This window comes from Pseudonaja textilis, chromosome 1 (genome assembly GCF_049901715.1).
Source record: "Pseudonaja textilis isolate UNSWEBS1 chromosome 1, rPseTex1.2, whole genome shotgun sequence".
NCBI classification, from domain to species: domain Eukaryota; kingdom Metazoa; phylum Chordata; class Lepidosauria; order Squamata; family Elapidae; genus Pseudonaja; species Pseudonaja textilis.
The window spans coordinates 157908586-157925335 of record NC_141990.1 but is presented as its reverse complement, the minus strand read 5'-3'; the positions used below and the strand labels follow the sequence as shown (position 1 = coordinate 157925335).

Below are 16750 nucleotides of genomic sequence, written 5' to 3'. Positions count from 1 at the left end.
TCAAGGACAGCAAGAATTGCATGCAACACTCCATCCTGGCTCCACCAGGTCATCAGCAAGTATGACCAATGCTTTCTTTGTTTTGAATCCCAGCATGAAACTGACAAAAAGAAATCCAGACAACTAGTCCATCTTCTGATTGCTTGCATTTTATTACCTGTGTCTTCTAAGCTTTCTTGTGCTTCTCCATCATCTGTTATCTCTATTTCTTTTACAAAGTTAGAAGGAAAAAGGCCTGTCTTGCCATTTAAAGTCCCACTCCACCAGCCTTCTTCCACCTGTGGAGAAAAATGATGTTGAATTATCCCTAACATGATATGTAAAGAAGCTCACTGTTCTCGCCATTAGAGCAAAAATACCATCAGAGATATACAGGAAATCAGGGGTATATTGAATATGCAGGACTAGTACATATATACTTAAATGGTCAGACCATGACAGGCAAGGAATAGTGATGTTGGACAAGGAATAAATCACTCACAAATGGATAGAAATTGCTCTACATAATCATATGACACTAAGAAAACAGAGCAGTGGGTGATAACCATTCTGTTCAACTTTACACTGAACATAAAGTATGACCAAGTATGTTACAAATAACAAAGCAAAGACTATTTTAAGAAAACTGACATTCTGGGCCAATGTCTTGCAACCAGAAGAGACAAAATACTACTGTCTGGTGGCAGTAAAAATTGGAGAAAAAAAGAATGATCTTTAATTTTCTTTTCCCCTAGATCAAGGGTTTTCAAACTCGGCAAGTTTAAGACATGTGGACTACAACTCCCAGAATTCTTGAGCTAACATGATTGGAGGAGGAATTCTGGGATTTGAAGTCTACAAGTCTTAAAGCTGTGTAGTTTGAAGACCCCTCCCTTAGATTAGTAACTGACTGAAAGTTCTAAAGAGGCTGAAAACTACTAAGCAGAACGTTTAGAAGATAAGCTTAATGAAAACTCTTAGAAGGCTGAGAACTGTTTCAATGACTTGTAAAATCTGTAGCACATTTGTTTTTCCTGAGGATGTATGTATGTGCTTTTGAAAAATCTGCAACACAAGGACTCCTAATTTAGTGACCACAATTAGCACACTGGCAACTCAGTGACTAAGTGATGCAGTTACTAAAAAGAAAAGTATGTGACTGTTTCTGTGCTTACAATTTTACTTCCTTTTTCCTTACTCTCTTACATTCCTTTTTCCTTACTTCCCTGCCCTTTGGAATGCTCAAATCAGCACTAGGATAATTAGCAAGAAGGAAATTAACATTGGTATTTACATTCAGAGGAAGGGATTACAAGAGAGTAAACAGGCACACAATGGGGAATACACATGGAAAGGAATGTGCTAGCAGCAGCTATCTGCCTAATGCATTTGTGGCTTCAAGTATCCATGGTTAGGAGGCAAACAAAAGCCCAAGGTGTGAAAATGATTAATGTCTTGTCAGTTATAGGCAGCAGCTGGCAGCCAGATAATTAAGGTAAGAGAGCTGAGCTTGTTGCAGTTAGCACCTTTTGGGAAAGCACTGCAGAGAAAAACAGCTCAGGAAGAGATCAATTGTTTAAGCAATCTGTTGGGGGGGGGATTGGAATCAGGTGCAGGACAATGTGTACTAACTATAATGGCAAACACTGACCAAGACAAACATATTGAAGATGGTCAGTGCCCTGGTCACAAAGTTGGTCAGTGCCTTGGTCACAAAGTTATTTTTTTTTCAGCACCGTTGTAATTCTGAAGTCACACAAGCTGTTGATAAACAAGCTATTTATATAGAATCAATTGTAGTCTATCTTTTTCACAGTGAAAGCAACAAAGAAATGAATATAACTAAAACAATTAATTTTTACTCCATTTATACTACTGTAGAAACTTGAATTTGGTTTAGGTGGTTCTTTAAATTAAACTGAGAGATACTTCTAGGTCAAAATAGATATTTGGGTCTCCCTAGACTTAACAGTAGGCATTGTAGAAGGAGAACTATATTAAGTCAATGGCAGACAAAAATCAGATGTGTTTGGCACCTTTTGAGACTAATACGTTTTTATTAAAAAGTGTAAGTCTTAATAAGCTTCTCATTTCTAGTATTTTAATTACTATAGTAAATCTGTATATAATAACACTATCAGACCAAACTTTCCTATTTCAATTTTTCAGAGTCCTTCAAGCATATGTCATAAATAAGGACAATAATAACTGTCATTAATTGTAAGATAGAAATCTTCAAGCATTGTCTTTTCAATAGTTTGGAATTGTAATAGCAAAACAGACATTTCTAGAGTTTAATTCAATTATGACTTTCAGATTTTTCATAAAAAATATTTAAAGTAACTTACCTCTTCATTCATATCTACAACATCACCTACTTTCAGTTCTAACTCATCTTCGTTCTGAGGAGTATATTCAAACAGAACTTTACATGGTCGCTTTTTTGACCCTGTTGATAATAAGAAAAGATATTTAAAATAAAAGTTTCATTAAAACATCAAGTTTCTATTGTTTAAGATTAAGGATACTTAAATGGTAAGAATAGATGTAGAATGTTCATTGCTATATAAAAGAAATAAACTGATTTGTAATTCCTTTAAAATTATACATATATTTTGACATAAAATTTGTAGCATACTATCCTCCCAGATTTAACACAGGAATTTAGAGTCTTTGGCACAAAGTACTGTAAAAGGCTTCTGCTCCAAACCTAAAGAAGTATCAGCCCCTTTCTCCAACACAATGTTCTGTGTTGTGTTGAAAGAGTTGTGGATGATTGTTTCCTTTCCCTCCAGAGAAGTAACTCCATGCAGGATTTATTAAGGAGCTTATCACTCCCAAATATGCAGACACAGAGAAAAGCATAATATAAGCAGAACAACCTCAGGCACATGGAAAGAATTCCTTTTTCATTCTGCAAGGAAAAAAGACCGAAGTACTTTAGGGAATGACTTTCCCTTCTTGAAATCCCACCAGAGATGTCAGCTAATCAATCAGAGATGGATGGAGAGAATTTGGACTGTGGATCATGTTAGGAATGTAAGTCACCTAACAGGTATTTGGGTTAGAAATATATAAACCAGGATAGACATTTTAATACTGTCTCTTTAAGAGAATCCTAAAAGTGTAATTGGGTGTGGTTTCTCAAACAGCCATAAGATGGAGCCAGAAACCTGGGTTGTTTAGTCTTAGTCTCAGAAGAGAGTATGTCTCAGTGAGTCTCTTTTTCCTTCTTTTGAGGAGTATTGTCGTTCCTCCATTTTTCCTAATTGACTGCTATATTCTTGGATTTGATGTAAGTTTGTTACTGAACTGTTTTTGATACTGGAATTTGTTATTGGATTATCCCTGGACTAAAAACTGACTGATCTTACCTGTGAATGACTTTGGACTGTGTTTGAACTTTGCTTAACGTTTCTGAAAGTAAAAACCTACATTTACTGTACAGTGTATCAGTGTGCTGCGTGTGTATTATTCAAACACTTCTCTCACTACGTCTCCCTGTATGCGCTCATTCTCCTAACGGGGAATTACCTCAACAGATCATATTCAGTTTAGTTCAGCAGCACTGAATCAGCTGGAACCAACTTGCTGCAAGTCACTGCTTTCTTGTTTTTCATCTGTAAACAACTTCACACATAAGTTCTGTATGCATTCAAAAAGGCTTAACACCGTACCATGCAAAGGTGGTGTTGCATCATTTCACTTAGGGAATTCATAGAAATCTACAATTTGAAGGCTAAGTGCCTAAAGTTTTACATGTTGGAAAATACAGTTTCCTTCTTTAAAAAAAAACAAAAATCAATGAGTTAGGATTATTCAACATGAATACAAATTTTGAAGAGAGTCGTGGTTAATTAATTTGAAGTATTAGAGCTAATTTTCTTTCATATCTGGACTTTTTAGTTCCAAACTCCAATGCTATTTCTCCAATTTAAATTTACACTGCATTCTGTATTAACAACTACAATATTTTGAATCTAACATGCAGGAAAATAAAGAGTAAAAGTCTGGTCCTGACCCAAAAAAACCCCCTTTTAATCCATTTTCTAATCTACCACTATTAACTTGTATCCTGATTTAAGGTCTATCAAAGTAATTTTATTTATACTCTCAGTCTGCTTTATTACCAGATATGTATGAAGTCCCTCTATTTCAGGTATGTCAAACTCATGTCATCACGCCAGTATCACATGACGTATAGGGACTTTTTTCACTAAACTGGGTATGGCCAGCATGTGATGCATCTGGCCTGTGGGCCGCGAGTTTGACAGCCTTGTTCTATTTCATCAATTTATTTTAGCTTAAAGAGAGCTACCAATTGCCTCTCAGGGAATGAATTTTGGAATGTTTTTTCTTCTTACATTTGTTCCTTTCTTAGAAAGTAGCCCAAGAAGAAAAACCAGGAGTCATTTGCAACATATAGTGGAAGGACTGCAAGAGCTACTATAGTTAGTCCCCATATAGTTCAGAGTTATAACAGCTTTGGAAAAAGTGACTGGCAACCCATCCTCCAAGTTACAATTCTTACACTATCCCTGTGATGATGTGATTGCAATTTGGGTACACAGCAACTAGTGTGCATTTATGACAGTTGCAGTGTCTGGGGGATGTCACATGACTGCAATTTGCAACCTGCCCAGCAAGCTTCCAACAAGCCAGGTCAAATGAGGAAGCCAAAGTCACATAACTATGTGATTTATTTAAAGACCACATGATTCACTTAATGACCGTAGTGATTTGCTTAACAACCATATACAATGGTCAGTCATATGACAACTCAATGATTGCATAGTTTAGTGACCTAAATTCTGATCCCAATCCTGGTAGCACAGGGACTACCTGTGTGTAGGACAGACAGGCAGAAAACTAGCTGAGTGAATCCATGAATACCAACTAGCAATCAAAAGACACAATGAAAACTCTTGAATCTCACAACACATGGACGGACACAACCACAACTCAGAAACTGTAGGCATCTTGGACCAAGTTAAATCCCTAAATGCTAGGGAATTACTGGAAGTTTGGCATTCAGATAAATGAACCACCAATAGCTACCTGCTAACTGTAGAGATAAACCATATTTACGCACTATTCAAAAGAGCAATTAAAAAAACCAAAAAGAAAATTAACATCAACAATAAAAACGGAACGTATTCTCTCCAGCAGGCAACGCCCAGATAAACAAGCAGGACTAACAACAGACAAATAATCAAGTAGAAAATACTTGAAGCAAGGAACTATTAAGAAGAAAACCATACTCCCACCAAAACTGGCAGGATGTGATAGAACATGCACTGGAGAATCAGTAGATTACGAGTTTTAGTAAACAAAGAGCTTTCCCAGACAGAGGCCCAGATGAAGAGACTATGCAGTCCTGTGCTGGATGGGGCAGGGGGGGAAGGGAATGAGGGTAACCATAACCTAGAACTGTGATGGCGAACCTATGGCACGCGTGCCACAAGTGGCATGCAGAGGCATTTGTGCTGGCACGTGAGCTGCAGGCAAGCCTACCTCACTGCGCATGCCTGCGCCTCACAGCTGATTTTTTTTCCGGTTGGTTTGAGGCCTTTTTCAGCCTCCCAGAGGCTTGGAAAAAGCCTCTGCAAGTCTTCTCAGGCCGAATTATAGGCCCGTTTCGTCACTTCCTGTAATACTGGAAGTGACGAAACAGTCCTATAATTCAGCCTGAGAAACCTTTCAGAGGCTTTTTCCAAGCCTCTGGGAGGCTGAAAAAGGCCTCAAACCAACCAAAAAATCAGCTGTGAGGCGCAGTACAGGTAAGGGGGTGGGGATTGCATGCGCATGTGCAGGGGGTGTGGGGAGGGGCGGTGCGCATTGCATTCTGGGTGCTGGCACGCTTGCAATTTTCAGCACAGGAGCCCAAAAAGGTTAGCCAGCATTGCCCTAGAATCTCTCAAGATATGTCTAGTAGACTAAAAGATTATAATTTTAGTCTGGCAAGATTCTGCCCATTACATCTAAGGAAATAAAGGTTTGGACTCAACTGGATCACGCTGCATAACCTTTGGGTTTGGGCCTGACAGATGGCAAGCTAATGTAGTTAACAGGGGAGCAAACTCTACACTCACTCGTACTGATGATGTTACCTAGCTGGATAATAAAAATTCTGCAAGCAAACAACCAAGCTCAGAGAGCACCAAGGACTCTACATTTCTTAGAATAATCATTTCAATGGACTGGCAGACACACAGACTGACGGGAATGTTTAATATTACACTGCTATCGCTACTCAGAACCTACCCTTAGCAAAGGATAATGCAAGTTCAGAGTACCCTGTAAGAAGGGGCATCCCATTTGTTTTTTCCTAGAAGGCAGGAAAGAAACAGATAGGTCATTCCGACTTGTTTGTTCCTGCAAACTTATGGATACTTAAAGGTTTCTTTAATTAGAGATTTTAAATGTCCTACTTTATGAATAAAGAGATCAATTCAAAAATACAATAGCACTTTTTTTCTAACCCAATAAAGATCAAATTAAACCTCTCTCCACTTCTTTGTGACTTCAGGAAAATAAATTAATATTTATATATTAATTAAAAAGTACCATACTGCAGAAATCAAATACAATACATACTTCTTCTGAAGCCTTTACCCTGAGGCTGGAATGCTCCGGTTGGAAGCCCGTAAGTACTCATACGCTGAACAAGGTTGGCCACATTTCCATGCCTTTCTCTTTTGACTGGCAAACCATCTTCTTTAGATTCAGTTTCTCTCTTAACCTCCTGGTAAATATAAAATGGGAAGTTAATTAACTATTTTGTTCATAGTAAAATAAATGTAGTACGTTTAGTGTAATTTCCCTGCCATACAAATATAAACTTGCAAAAATGAGCCCATTTAACAGGCACACGCCTAGAAAGCAGGTTCAGCGGAAGCAACTTAGCCAAGGATTTTGAGTTCACGTGTCTCTATATTCCAAAGTCAGTTTCAGGTTCCCTTATACTTATAATAAAGGCAATTCCATTTGAAAGGAGTATTGCTTTTGCATGACATGCTTTAGAATACTATTTTTTTAAAATTAATACTTTGTTTATGAATATATTTTATTTGTTTAAAATACTTGGCTTCTTAACTTGTAAAGAACAACCTCAAGCAGTTCAATAATAATAAAGCAATATTTATTTACGACCCTTGTAATCTCTTTTATCAGGGGGAAGTCAGGGCAACTGAATGCAGCTGAGTGTTTACTGGCCAGATGCCCTTCTTGAAGCCTACATGGAGTTCGCAGCAGATATTTTCTCTTTGTGCCCTGATAGAGAAACATCTGTTGCTACCTAGGATTGAACATGCAACCTTCCAAGCGGGAGGTGACCATCCTCTAGGCCACAGTACCACTCAATAATATTCGCAGCAAAAAACTACACCTTGCCCTGCCACCCACAAAGCATTCTCCCATAAATTTGCTGGCCTCCAACCTTACCGTAGCAAATAACACTGCTGAGAGACCCAAAAAGGCCAGGATGGATATACTAGCCCAAGTCTGACCTTTCCAGAAGTCATCTGCATATACCACACTAATGCTATATCAGCCTGGCCTGAATTGTGATTAACAGATAGTCCTCGACATTGGCACTGGATTTCCCGTCATTAAGTGACGCAGTCATCAAGCGTGACTACATTGCTTACTGAGAGCAATGCTTTTAGTCTCAGTTGCCATCATTAACTGAATCCCAATTGTTAGGCAAATAAACTTCCTGCTGGTTTCCCAGAAAATGGAACATTGGAGAGAGGACAAAAATTATCCGTTGATCTTGGGTTCAAGGATGGTCTCTTTAAGAAAGGGGTGCATCACTACCCCTATCCAAGCTGGGAGAACAACCCCCTCCCACAATGAGGCATTAACTATGGCTTGGATCCATTCATGTGTCATCTCCTTGGAATCCTTAAACAGCCAGGAAGAACATGGATCCAGAAAAACAGGTGGTACAGCAAGGATCAAACTCTTTCCAAATAATCGAAGTAAGACATATATCCCCATCACTTTCACAAGATATACCATAACCATCATAGTTTACTAGCAAACTAGATAAAGTATTAATTAAGCTCTTAAAACTTAATTAATTTCATATTAACTATTTTAAGCATATTAAGAAAATTTCCAGACTTCTTGATTTCTATTGGACAATTTTTTTTACTCTGCCCAAAAATATGGAAACCTTGCAGCAAGCTAAATAACATTTGACCTCTGGAAGAAAGTCATTTCTATGCCAGCAGGAAAAAAATATGATTCCTGGAACTTCTCATTTCCTTTCTCCCACAAATGGCAATCATGCAGCTAAGTAATCCTTGTGGTTTGATTTCAAAGACTGTCTTGAAATACCTTTTGATATATATGACAATATCACGAGGAGTTACCAATTCTCACCACATAAAAAGAAAGCTATGCAATAACAGCCTACTATTCTCCTGCCACTGGCTAGAGTGATGTGACTTGATCCAGGGAAGCACAAGCCCTTACTCACACAGTGCAGGTAACAGAATAACCGAGATGCAAGGGACCTTGGAGGTCTTCTAGTCCAACCCCCTGCTCAAGCAGGAGACCCTGTACCATTCTGGATAAATGGCTGTCCAATATCTTCTTAGAAACCTCCAGTGATGGAGCATTCACCGCTTCTGGAGGCAAGCTGTTCCACTGGTTAATTGTTTTCACTGTTAGGAAATTTCTCCTTAATTCCAGGTCTCCTTGGTTAGTTTCCATCCACTGTTTCTCGCCTTGCCTTCTAATACTTTGGAAAATAAGTTGACCCCCTCCTCTTTGTGGCAACCCCCACAAATATTGAAACACAGCTATCATGCTACCCCTTCTTTTCATTAGGCGAGACATATTGTGCTAAACATGACTGTAAAAAATACGATTTTTGTAATAAAGTTGTCAAGATCTGGAATGCTCTATCTGGTTCAATTGTTTCAGCTACAAATTTTCACAGTTTTAGTCACAAATTGACTTCTGTAGACCTCACTTCTTATTTAAAAGGTCCATAGAGGGGGCATAAGCGCAGTGAAAACGTGCCTAATGTCTCTGTCATTTTAAAAAACATTATTTCCGTTTTCATTTGTTTTGACAAATTACAATAAATAAATACATACATACATACATACATACATATACAACAAATATTCAATTCCTGTATTCTTTCTTCATATGTTTTAGCCTCCAGTCTCCTAAACATCGTTGTTGCTCTTCTCTGCACTCTTTCCAGAGTCTCAACATTTTTTTTAATATTGTGATGACCAAAACTGGATGCAGTATTCCATGTGTAGTCTTATGAAGACAATTATAAAGTGGACCTAACATTTCATGTGATCTTGCTCTTATCCCTCCATTTAAGGAAGCCGAGGATTACATTGGCTTTTTTGGTGGCTGTAGTATACAGCCTGCTCATATTTAATTGGCTGTCTCCTAGGACTCCTAGATCCCTTTCACAGTTGCTGCTATTGAGCCAAGTTCCACCTATTCTTCCTGTATATTTGGTTTTTCTTGCCTAAGTGTAAAACCTTTCTTTTCTCTACATTGAATTCCATTTTGTTGATAGGGTCCAGTGTTCAAATATGCTGAGTTCCTTCTGAATCTTGAGCCTATCTTCTGGGGTGCTGGCTATTTCTGCCAGCTTGGTGTCATCTGCAAATCTGATGAGTTCCCCTTCTACTCCCTCATCTAAATCGTTTATGAATATATTGAAGAGTACTGAGCCTAAGGCAAAACATTTGGGAACCCCACTGCTTACTTCCCTCCATGTAGATGTAGTTCCATTAAGGACTACACATTGAGTGAAATGTGTCATCCAGTTTCAAATCCATCTGGTGGTGGTGCTGTCTGAGTATTTTATGGCAACCTCAAAGGCCTATTCAAATAATACAGATTCTCAACTTACAACTACAATCCAGTCCAAAATTTCAGTTGCTAGGTGAGACAGGTGTTCAATGAGTTTTGTTCCATTTTATGACCTGTCTTGCCACACTTGTTAAGTGAATCACTGAAGGTATTAAGTTAGTAACCCAGTTCTCAAGTGACCTTCATTCAATATTCCTTAGTCATTGAGCAATACATGCTCAGTTCTGACTGTAGCATTTGCAAGTACTTTCCCAAATATTTTTGCATTACTCTTTTGGCTGCATAAACAATCTCGGTTTCCTGATAGGAAATGCTTTCCCCATCTCAAGCTATACATTTCTGTGTACTATTTATATCTTTACGTGACATCCAAGTTGAATTATTAATATTGAAGCTATGTAACAAATAGCGAACAGCAGGTAAAAACAATTTAAGGTTATCCTAGTGCAAGCATGTAAGCAGTTTAGCAGAGAACGTTTGAGTATTTCCTCTGCATTATTTTAAATTAATATTGTTCCCTATAGACGGCATCACAATTGCCGATATCACCTACATAAAACACTGATTCACAGTATGGATTCTATTACTTTGTGCATTAGACACAAGCAAACCCATCATCAATGCCTTTCTCCATTAGAGCTCAGGAAGAAATAAAAAAAATCTCTAATATAGGAATAAAAATAATTTAGAAACTATAACATTAATTATTTCAGTTACCAACAATACAAAAATTCCTCACCAAAATAAGTTTCCCAGGATAGTTACCACAAGGAAGCTGATTTAAATAACTGGATGCAAAAAAAATAAAATAAAGTATTCTGTTTGTTTCAGTCTTAACAACAGTTAGAGAGTTGGTCAGGTTTTTTTTTCCAAAAGAGCTTTTATTTGGAAACATCTTAAAAATAGCCTGCTTTGTTTTTTCCTTTCAGCAAGGCTAAACAAGAAATGCACGATATAATCAATACCTAAATTCTGCAGCTTAATTTTACCTTGCAAAATTCATTAAAGTCCATTAAAAATGGAATATCTCAATCCATATCCCAATTATAGCATTATCTAAATCCAAATAAATACAGTTTGTGAAAAATAAAACAGCTGTCTGAGCCTGAAAAAAAAATATTATTTGCAAACAGTCCTTTAGACAATGCTATAACATTACATAATCACCTAAATCATTTTAAAAATAAAACCATCATGATTTAACAAGGTTTAGGTAGTAACTTCTAGCAAGAAATGTTTTAAAAGAACTTACTGGCTCTAAAGACATATTTGCTTCAACACACCCAGGTGTATGTGCTGCAGAAATTTTTACCTAGTTGTTGCAGTGGCCAAAGTTCAAATATTAACTAAGCAAATATTTCCTGGTTTGCCTACGCTTGTAGCAATACCTATTTATACCTGTTAAGGAAGATCAACAATCCTCCGCCCCACACAAAAAGTTATTATCCCTTTGTACTCAGTGGTACAATTCTCCTAAGAGAATAACTATCTGCAGCTTTATTGTACTGGCCATTACTCTTTTTCAAAAAATATTTTTTTTACAAAATTAATAATGTCCATCATCAGTGAGGCACCTGCTATTTATACCTCTCAGATCTTTTCCCATCTCTTTTCCTAGAGAGATATGCTTTGTATTTCTTGCTTTTTATTTCTGTGAATTTAGGATCTGTGAATATAGAAGAATTATTAAAGAAATATTAAAAATATTTGTTTAAAAAAGCTAATTCAACCAAAATGCTTGCCCAGTCTTCTTTGGTGCTCTATTTAACCCGACTTCCGGTTTGAAGGGTTTCGGTGACAGACAGGAATCCGCGATCGTGCACGGTTTCTGCCTGGGCTCACCGCTGGAGCGCCCCGAGCCGGTGGTGAAGAAGGGGGAGACTGCCAGCAGGGTCGAGGAGAGCCACATCTCTCCTCCTCAGCTGCCCATTACTCCCTTTCTCGAAGGCGGTAGGAGCGGTGGTCAGAATGGCCGCCTCAAAGAAGAACTCAACTGGAAAAGAACGTGCAGGAGGAAGATAAGAAGTGAAAGTTTTGGCTGACCAGGCTAAGTTGAAAAAGCAATAACTAAAATGCCGTGGAATTTAAATTTTACAAGAAATAACATCGCTCCCAAAGAAGAGTCGGAAGCAGTGAAAGAAAGTGAAAAGGGAAAGGTTTGACTTTTTCTTTTCTTTTCTCTCCTTCCTTATATTGACAATTAAGAATAAGAAATTGGAAAAATCCACTTTGGCATCAATAGGCAATTAAGCTGAAAATATAACTTAATGCCAAAGGGACAATAAAGATTTCTGGATATTAAAAACTTTTTCTTCTATAAGCAGGAAAGGAGAGAAAAAGAATAAGGGCAGGATCTGGAAGAGGGAGGAGACTGCCTGGACTTTAAAAGAATCTAAAGTAAAATTTCAGTAAGACTTCTTCGCATATAAATTTTATTGAATTTACAATTAAAAAAATAACATAACAACATTACATAAGAAACAGAGAGAGAAAAAGAAGAAAGAAAGAAGAGAAAGAGAGAGGAAGAAAAAAAAAAAACGCTGGTCTTGCGACCGAAAAAGGAGAAAGAGGAGTATAAAAGAGAGAAAACAAAAACAAAAAAACAACAAAGAAACGGAAGAAAAAGAAAATACGTTAAAAACCAGACAAATATTCTTTTGACAGTCTACAAGATCCAATTCTCCAATTCTTCTCTTACTTTAAATATACACATCTTATCGCCATTTATGGATATTTATGCTTATTTATGCTCATTGAACAGTTTATCTCTGATATAACCAATTATACCATGCATTCCAATTATTATCAAATGCTGAAGACTCTTTATTTTTAAGAGCTATGGTTAAATTGTCCATTTCTGCGCAGTCACATATTTTCTGAATGACCAATTGATCTGTAGGTAAACGGGATGATTTCCAGCACTGAGCAAATGCTAATCTGGCCGCAGTTAGAATATGAATTATTATATATTTCGTTTTTTAGGAAAATGTTTATCAGAAATCCCTAGTAGGAAGAACTCTGGTTTATATTCAATTTGATCTTTGGTTATCTCCTCCAGCCATTTTCTAATTTTTTGCCAGTATTTCTGGGCTTCTTTACAGGTCCACCACATATGAAAGTAGGTTCCCTCTATGTTTTTACATTTCCAACATTTTGGACTAGAGTTTGGGTTCATTTTCGCTAACCTCGAAGGGGGTAAGTGCCATCTATATAACATTTTATACATATTTTCTTTGTACGCCGCAGATTTCGTAATCTTAATGATTCTATTCCAGAACTTTTCCCATTCTGTTAATGTAATGCTTCTTCCAATATTCCTACTCCACATTATCATGTTCCCTTTCACTATCTCTTGCTCTAATTCTACCTCCAATAAATATTTATAAAATTTAGAGATATTCTTTTTATTTGATCCTAATAAGATTTTATCTAAGAGTTGTAATTTGCTATAGATTCCAAACTCTTTGATATCTTGTTTGTATCTACTATGGATTTGTATATATAACCACTGATCAATTTTAAATCCCTGTTCCTGTAAGTCCTGTCGAGTTCTTAATTTTCCTAAAGGATCTAATAAATCTTTATATTTAGTCTTTTGTTATATCCAAATTGTTGGGATGAACCATTGCCTCCATTGTTGAAAGCCAAATCGAATTTTTAAATAATGTTTTTTACATATTTTTTTTCCAATTAGTTAATAGTGAATCTCTAATAAGATGTCTATGAAAGTACGCCTGTTTAGTTTTCCCACATCCCATAGAAATGCGTGCCATCCTCTCTGAAGGTCATTGCCCTTCCAAGGCTAGAGTTCTTTTATTCCGTAAATTGACCCAGTCTTTTAACCATAGTAAGTTGGCTGCCCAATAATATAATTCCCAGTTTGGAAGCGCTAGCCCACCTCTACTTTTTGCATCTTGTAAGGCCTTAATACTGATTCTAGCTTTTTCCCTTGCCAAATAAATTTAAGAGTTACCTTATTTATATCATCAAAAAAAATTTTTTGATAATTTTATTGGGATTGTCTGGAATAAGTAAAGGAGTTTTGGTAAAATGTTCATTTTGATTGTGGCAATCCTGCCCAGTAAAGAAAGCTGCAACTTATTCCAAGATTCTAGATCTTTCTTAATTTGCTGTAACAGTTTATCATAATTATTCTCTTTGAGTGATTTACTATGTGGTGTTAACCATATGCCTAAATATTTGACCTTTTTTGTTGCCTGTATCCCCATGGTTTTTTCTAATTCTTTCCTCTGGTTCTCTGTTAGATTTTTAGTCAGTAATTTCGTCTTATTTCTGTTGATCTTTAATCCTGCTACTGAACCATATTGTTCTAGTTCTTTTATTAGATTATGTCCTTTTTCCATGGGATCCTCTAGGAAGAAAACCATATCGTCTGCGAACGCCTGTAATTTATATTCCTCTGCCTTGACCCTAACCCCTTGGATTTCAGGATTTTGTCTTATCCGCGTTAACAATGATTCTAAAGCAAATATAAATAAGAGGGGTGAGAGAGGGCAACCCTGTCTAACGCCCTTTTCAATGCTTAGTGGGCCTGTTTGTTCACCATTAATTAGTATATTGGCTTGTTGGGTATTGTAAATTGTTGTGATAATATTCTCGAATTTAGTGCCCAGATTCATGTTATAGATTTTTTGTATTAAAAAGTGCCAATGTAAGTTATCGAATGCTTTCTCCGCATCTAGAAACAAGAGTGTAAATTGTTTCTCTGGATGAGCTTCATAATATTCTAAGACGCCAATAACGGTTCTTAAATTGTTTTTAATTTGGCGGAATGGAAGGAAACCATTTTGGTCTTCATGAATGTATAAATTAAAACTTGTTTTACTCTATTCGCAATAATTGGAGGGAACGGAATCTTGAAGGAAAACAATTTACATATTATTCTAACCCACATAAGACTTGGACCAGAATAGATATGGCTTGGATGGATTTGGACTTGGCTAATGAAATAAAAGAAATCAAAATTCTACCGAATGAATGGGCTGATCATAACCCAATACAGCTAATTTGGAGGGATAGGAGAGCGAATAAAAAAAAGATGGACACTAAATAACCAAATTGTAAATGAAGAAGAGTATATTAATAAACTGAAAGAGGAGCTAAACTATTTTCTAAAAGATAATAATAATGAAACAACTTCAAAACAGAACATTTGGGATACTATGAAAGCATTATAAGAGGCACAACAATTTCCTATAATGCTATGAAAACAAGAGAATTTATGCCCAACAAAACGCGTTACAACAACAAATCCAAGACTTAGAAACACAATTACAAAAACCCCTAAGACCCAAGGACTACAAAATCAGTTAATACTAGCCAAACATAAGCTGAATTTAATTGAACAAGATAAAATAGAAGTTAGCTTGAGAAGGTCCAAACAAAATTATTTTGAACACGCCAATAAACCAGGAAGATGGCTATCTTATAAACTTAAAAAGAAAAAGAAAAGAGATTGATACACCAATTAATAGACGAGAAAGGCATCCCACAACATGAGATTGAGAAGAAAAAGGATATTATATTAAACTATTTCCAAAGATTATATAAAAAGAAGAAATCAATGAGGATAAAATAAGAACTTATCTGGAGAATACGAATGATAAAACAATAGGGGAAGGAGACAAAGAATTACTAAATAAGGATATTACATGGTCTGAGTTAAAATCTGCAATGGAAAATCAATGTAATAATAAATCCCCTGGTCCAGATGGGATTCCAGTAGAATTGTATAAAGCCACAATAGATTTAGTAGGGCCTCTGATGCTGGAAGTGTTTAACGCAGTAAGACTTCTAAAAGATACATTTTAACTGAAACTTTGCAACTAAATAGTAACCCCAGGAAGAGAAAGTAGAAAAAAAGCAAAAGCAAAAAGAAACAGCTTGTGTGTATTTGGATTACTTGGTGACTTGGATTTTTGGCTATTACATTTTAATGACTAAAATCAATCGGGTGATTGTTTAAAAATTTCTACAATGGCATTACTTTTGGATGAATTGAAAATGGAACTTAAAAAGTACAAATAAGATGCACAAGAAGGGAAGGGTTCCTTTGGCTTCGTTTTTCAATTTCTAGAAATGGAGATTTGGAACTATGAGAAACAACAAGAAAAGACTGCAAAACAAGAAGACTGGGACAAAGAAGAAACCATCTTTAATGAACAAGTAACTCTATGTGGGGAAGAAAAGGGAAAGTGGGGAAAGAGGATGGAGAATTTAAGACTTAAAAAAACAACTAAAGAAAAGAAAAATAATTCGAAAAATAAGTATAATACTGGAAAACAACAGAAAAGGGAAATACAGAAGACGGAAATAGAGGTAGAGAGACAAAGGGGTAAAAAGGGGAGAGAGAAGAAGAGAGAGAAGGAAAGGAAAAGAAGTTACAAAGGTCCGGAGCAAGATATAAAGAAACAGGACTTATTTAGAGATAATGGGTGAAAATTTAACTGAAAGTGGGATTCTGTAAAGGTACATGAGATTGTGTTGTTATATTTGAAATAGAAATAATTTTAGAAAATTGGAAACATATAATTAGAATGAGGGATAGAGTGGTTAGTGTTTGTGAATAAAGTAAATAAAATAAAATAAATGAGAAAATTGAATTAGGAAGGAATGGGAACATTTTAACTAGTCAATGTTTTATAAAATATAAGTGAAGAGGGGGGGAATTGATTATGGAAAGTTTATAATTGTTCCCATAGAAGTATGATATTTAATTGAAAAGTAACGTGAAAAATGTTAAGACTGTAATGAATATTAATATTAATGATAGAATTGAATTGGAATGGAATGTTGTTTTAATTATATACATTTATAATTTCTTCTTTTCTTTCTTTTTTTTAAGAGTACTGTGTGTAGTTTAAGAATGTACCAAGCAGAATCCGAATGGAAGTTA

The 16750-nt window shown here is 36.1% G+C and overlaps 1 protein-coding gene across 2 annotated transcripts in view; it reads right to left on the bottom strand.

Annotated features, from left to right (window-relative positions):
• CD2AP (CD2 associated protein) overlaps positions 1-16750 on the bottom strand; it is a 74037-nt gene that overhangs the window by 40249 nt on the left and 17038 nt on the right. For both annotated transcript variants that reach the window (XR_015740681.1, XM_026707824.2), the window contains exons 3-5: positions 6577-6724; positions 2328-2428; positions 158-278 (exon numbers count right to left, since the gene is read on the bottom strand). Coding sequence is in view for 1 of the 2 variants with exons in the window: in XM_026707824.2 (XP_026563609.1) it covers positions 158-278; positions 2328-2428; positions 6577-6724 (370 nt within the window). In the remaining variant the exon portion in view is untranslated. The remainder of the gene's footprint in view (positions 1-157; positions 279-2327; positions 2429-6576; positions 6725-16750) is intronic.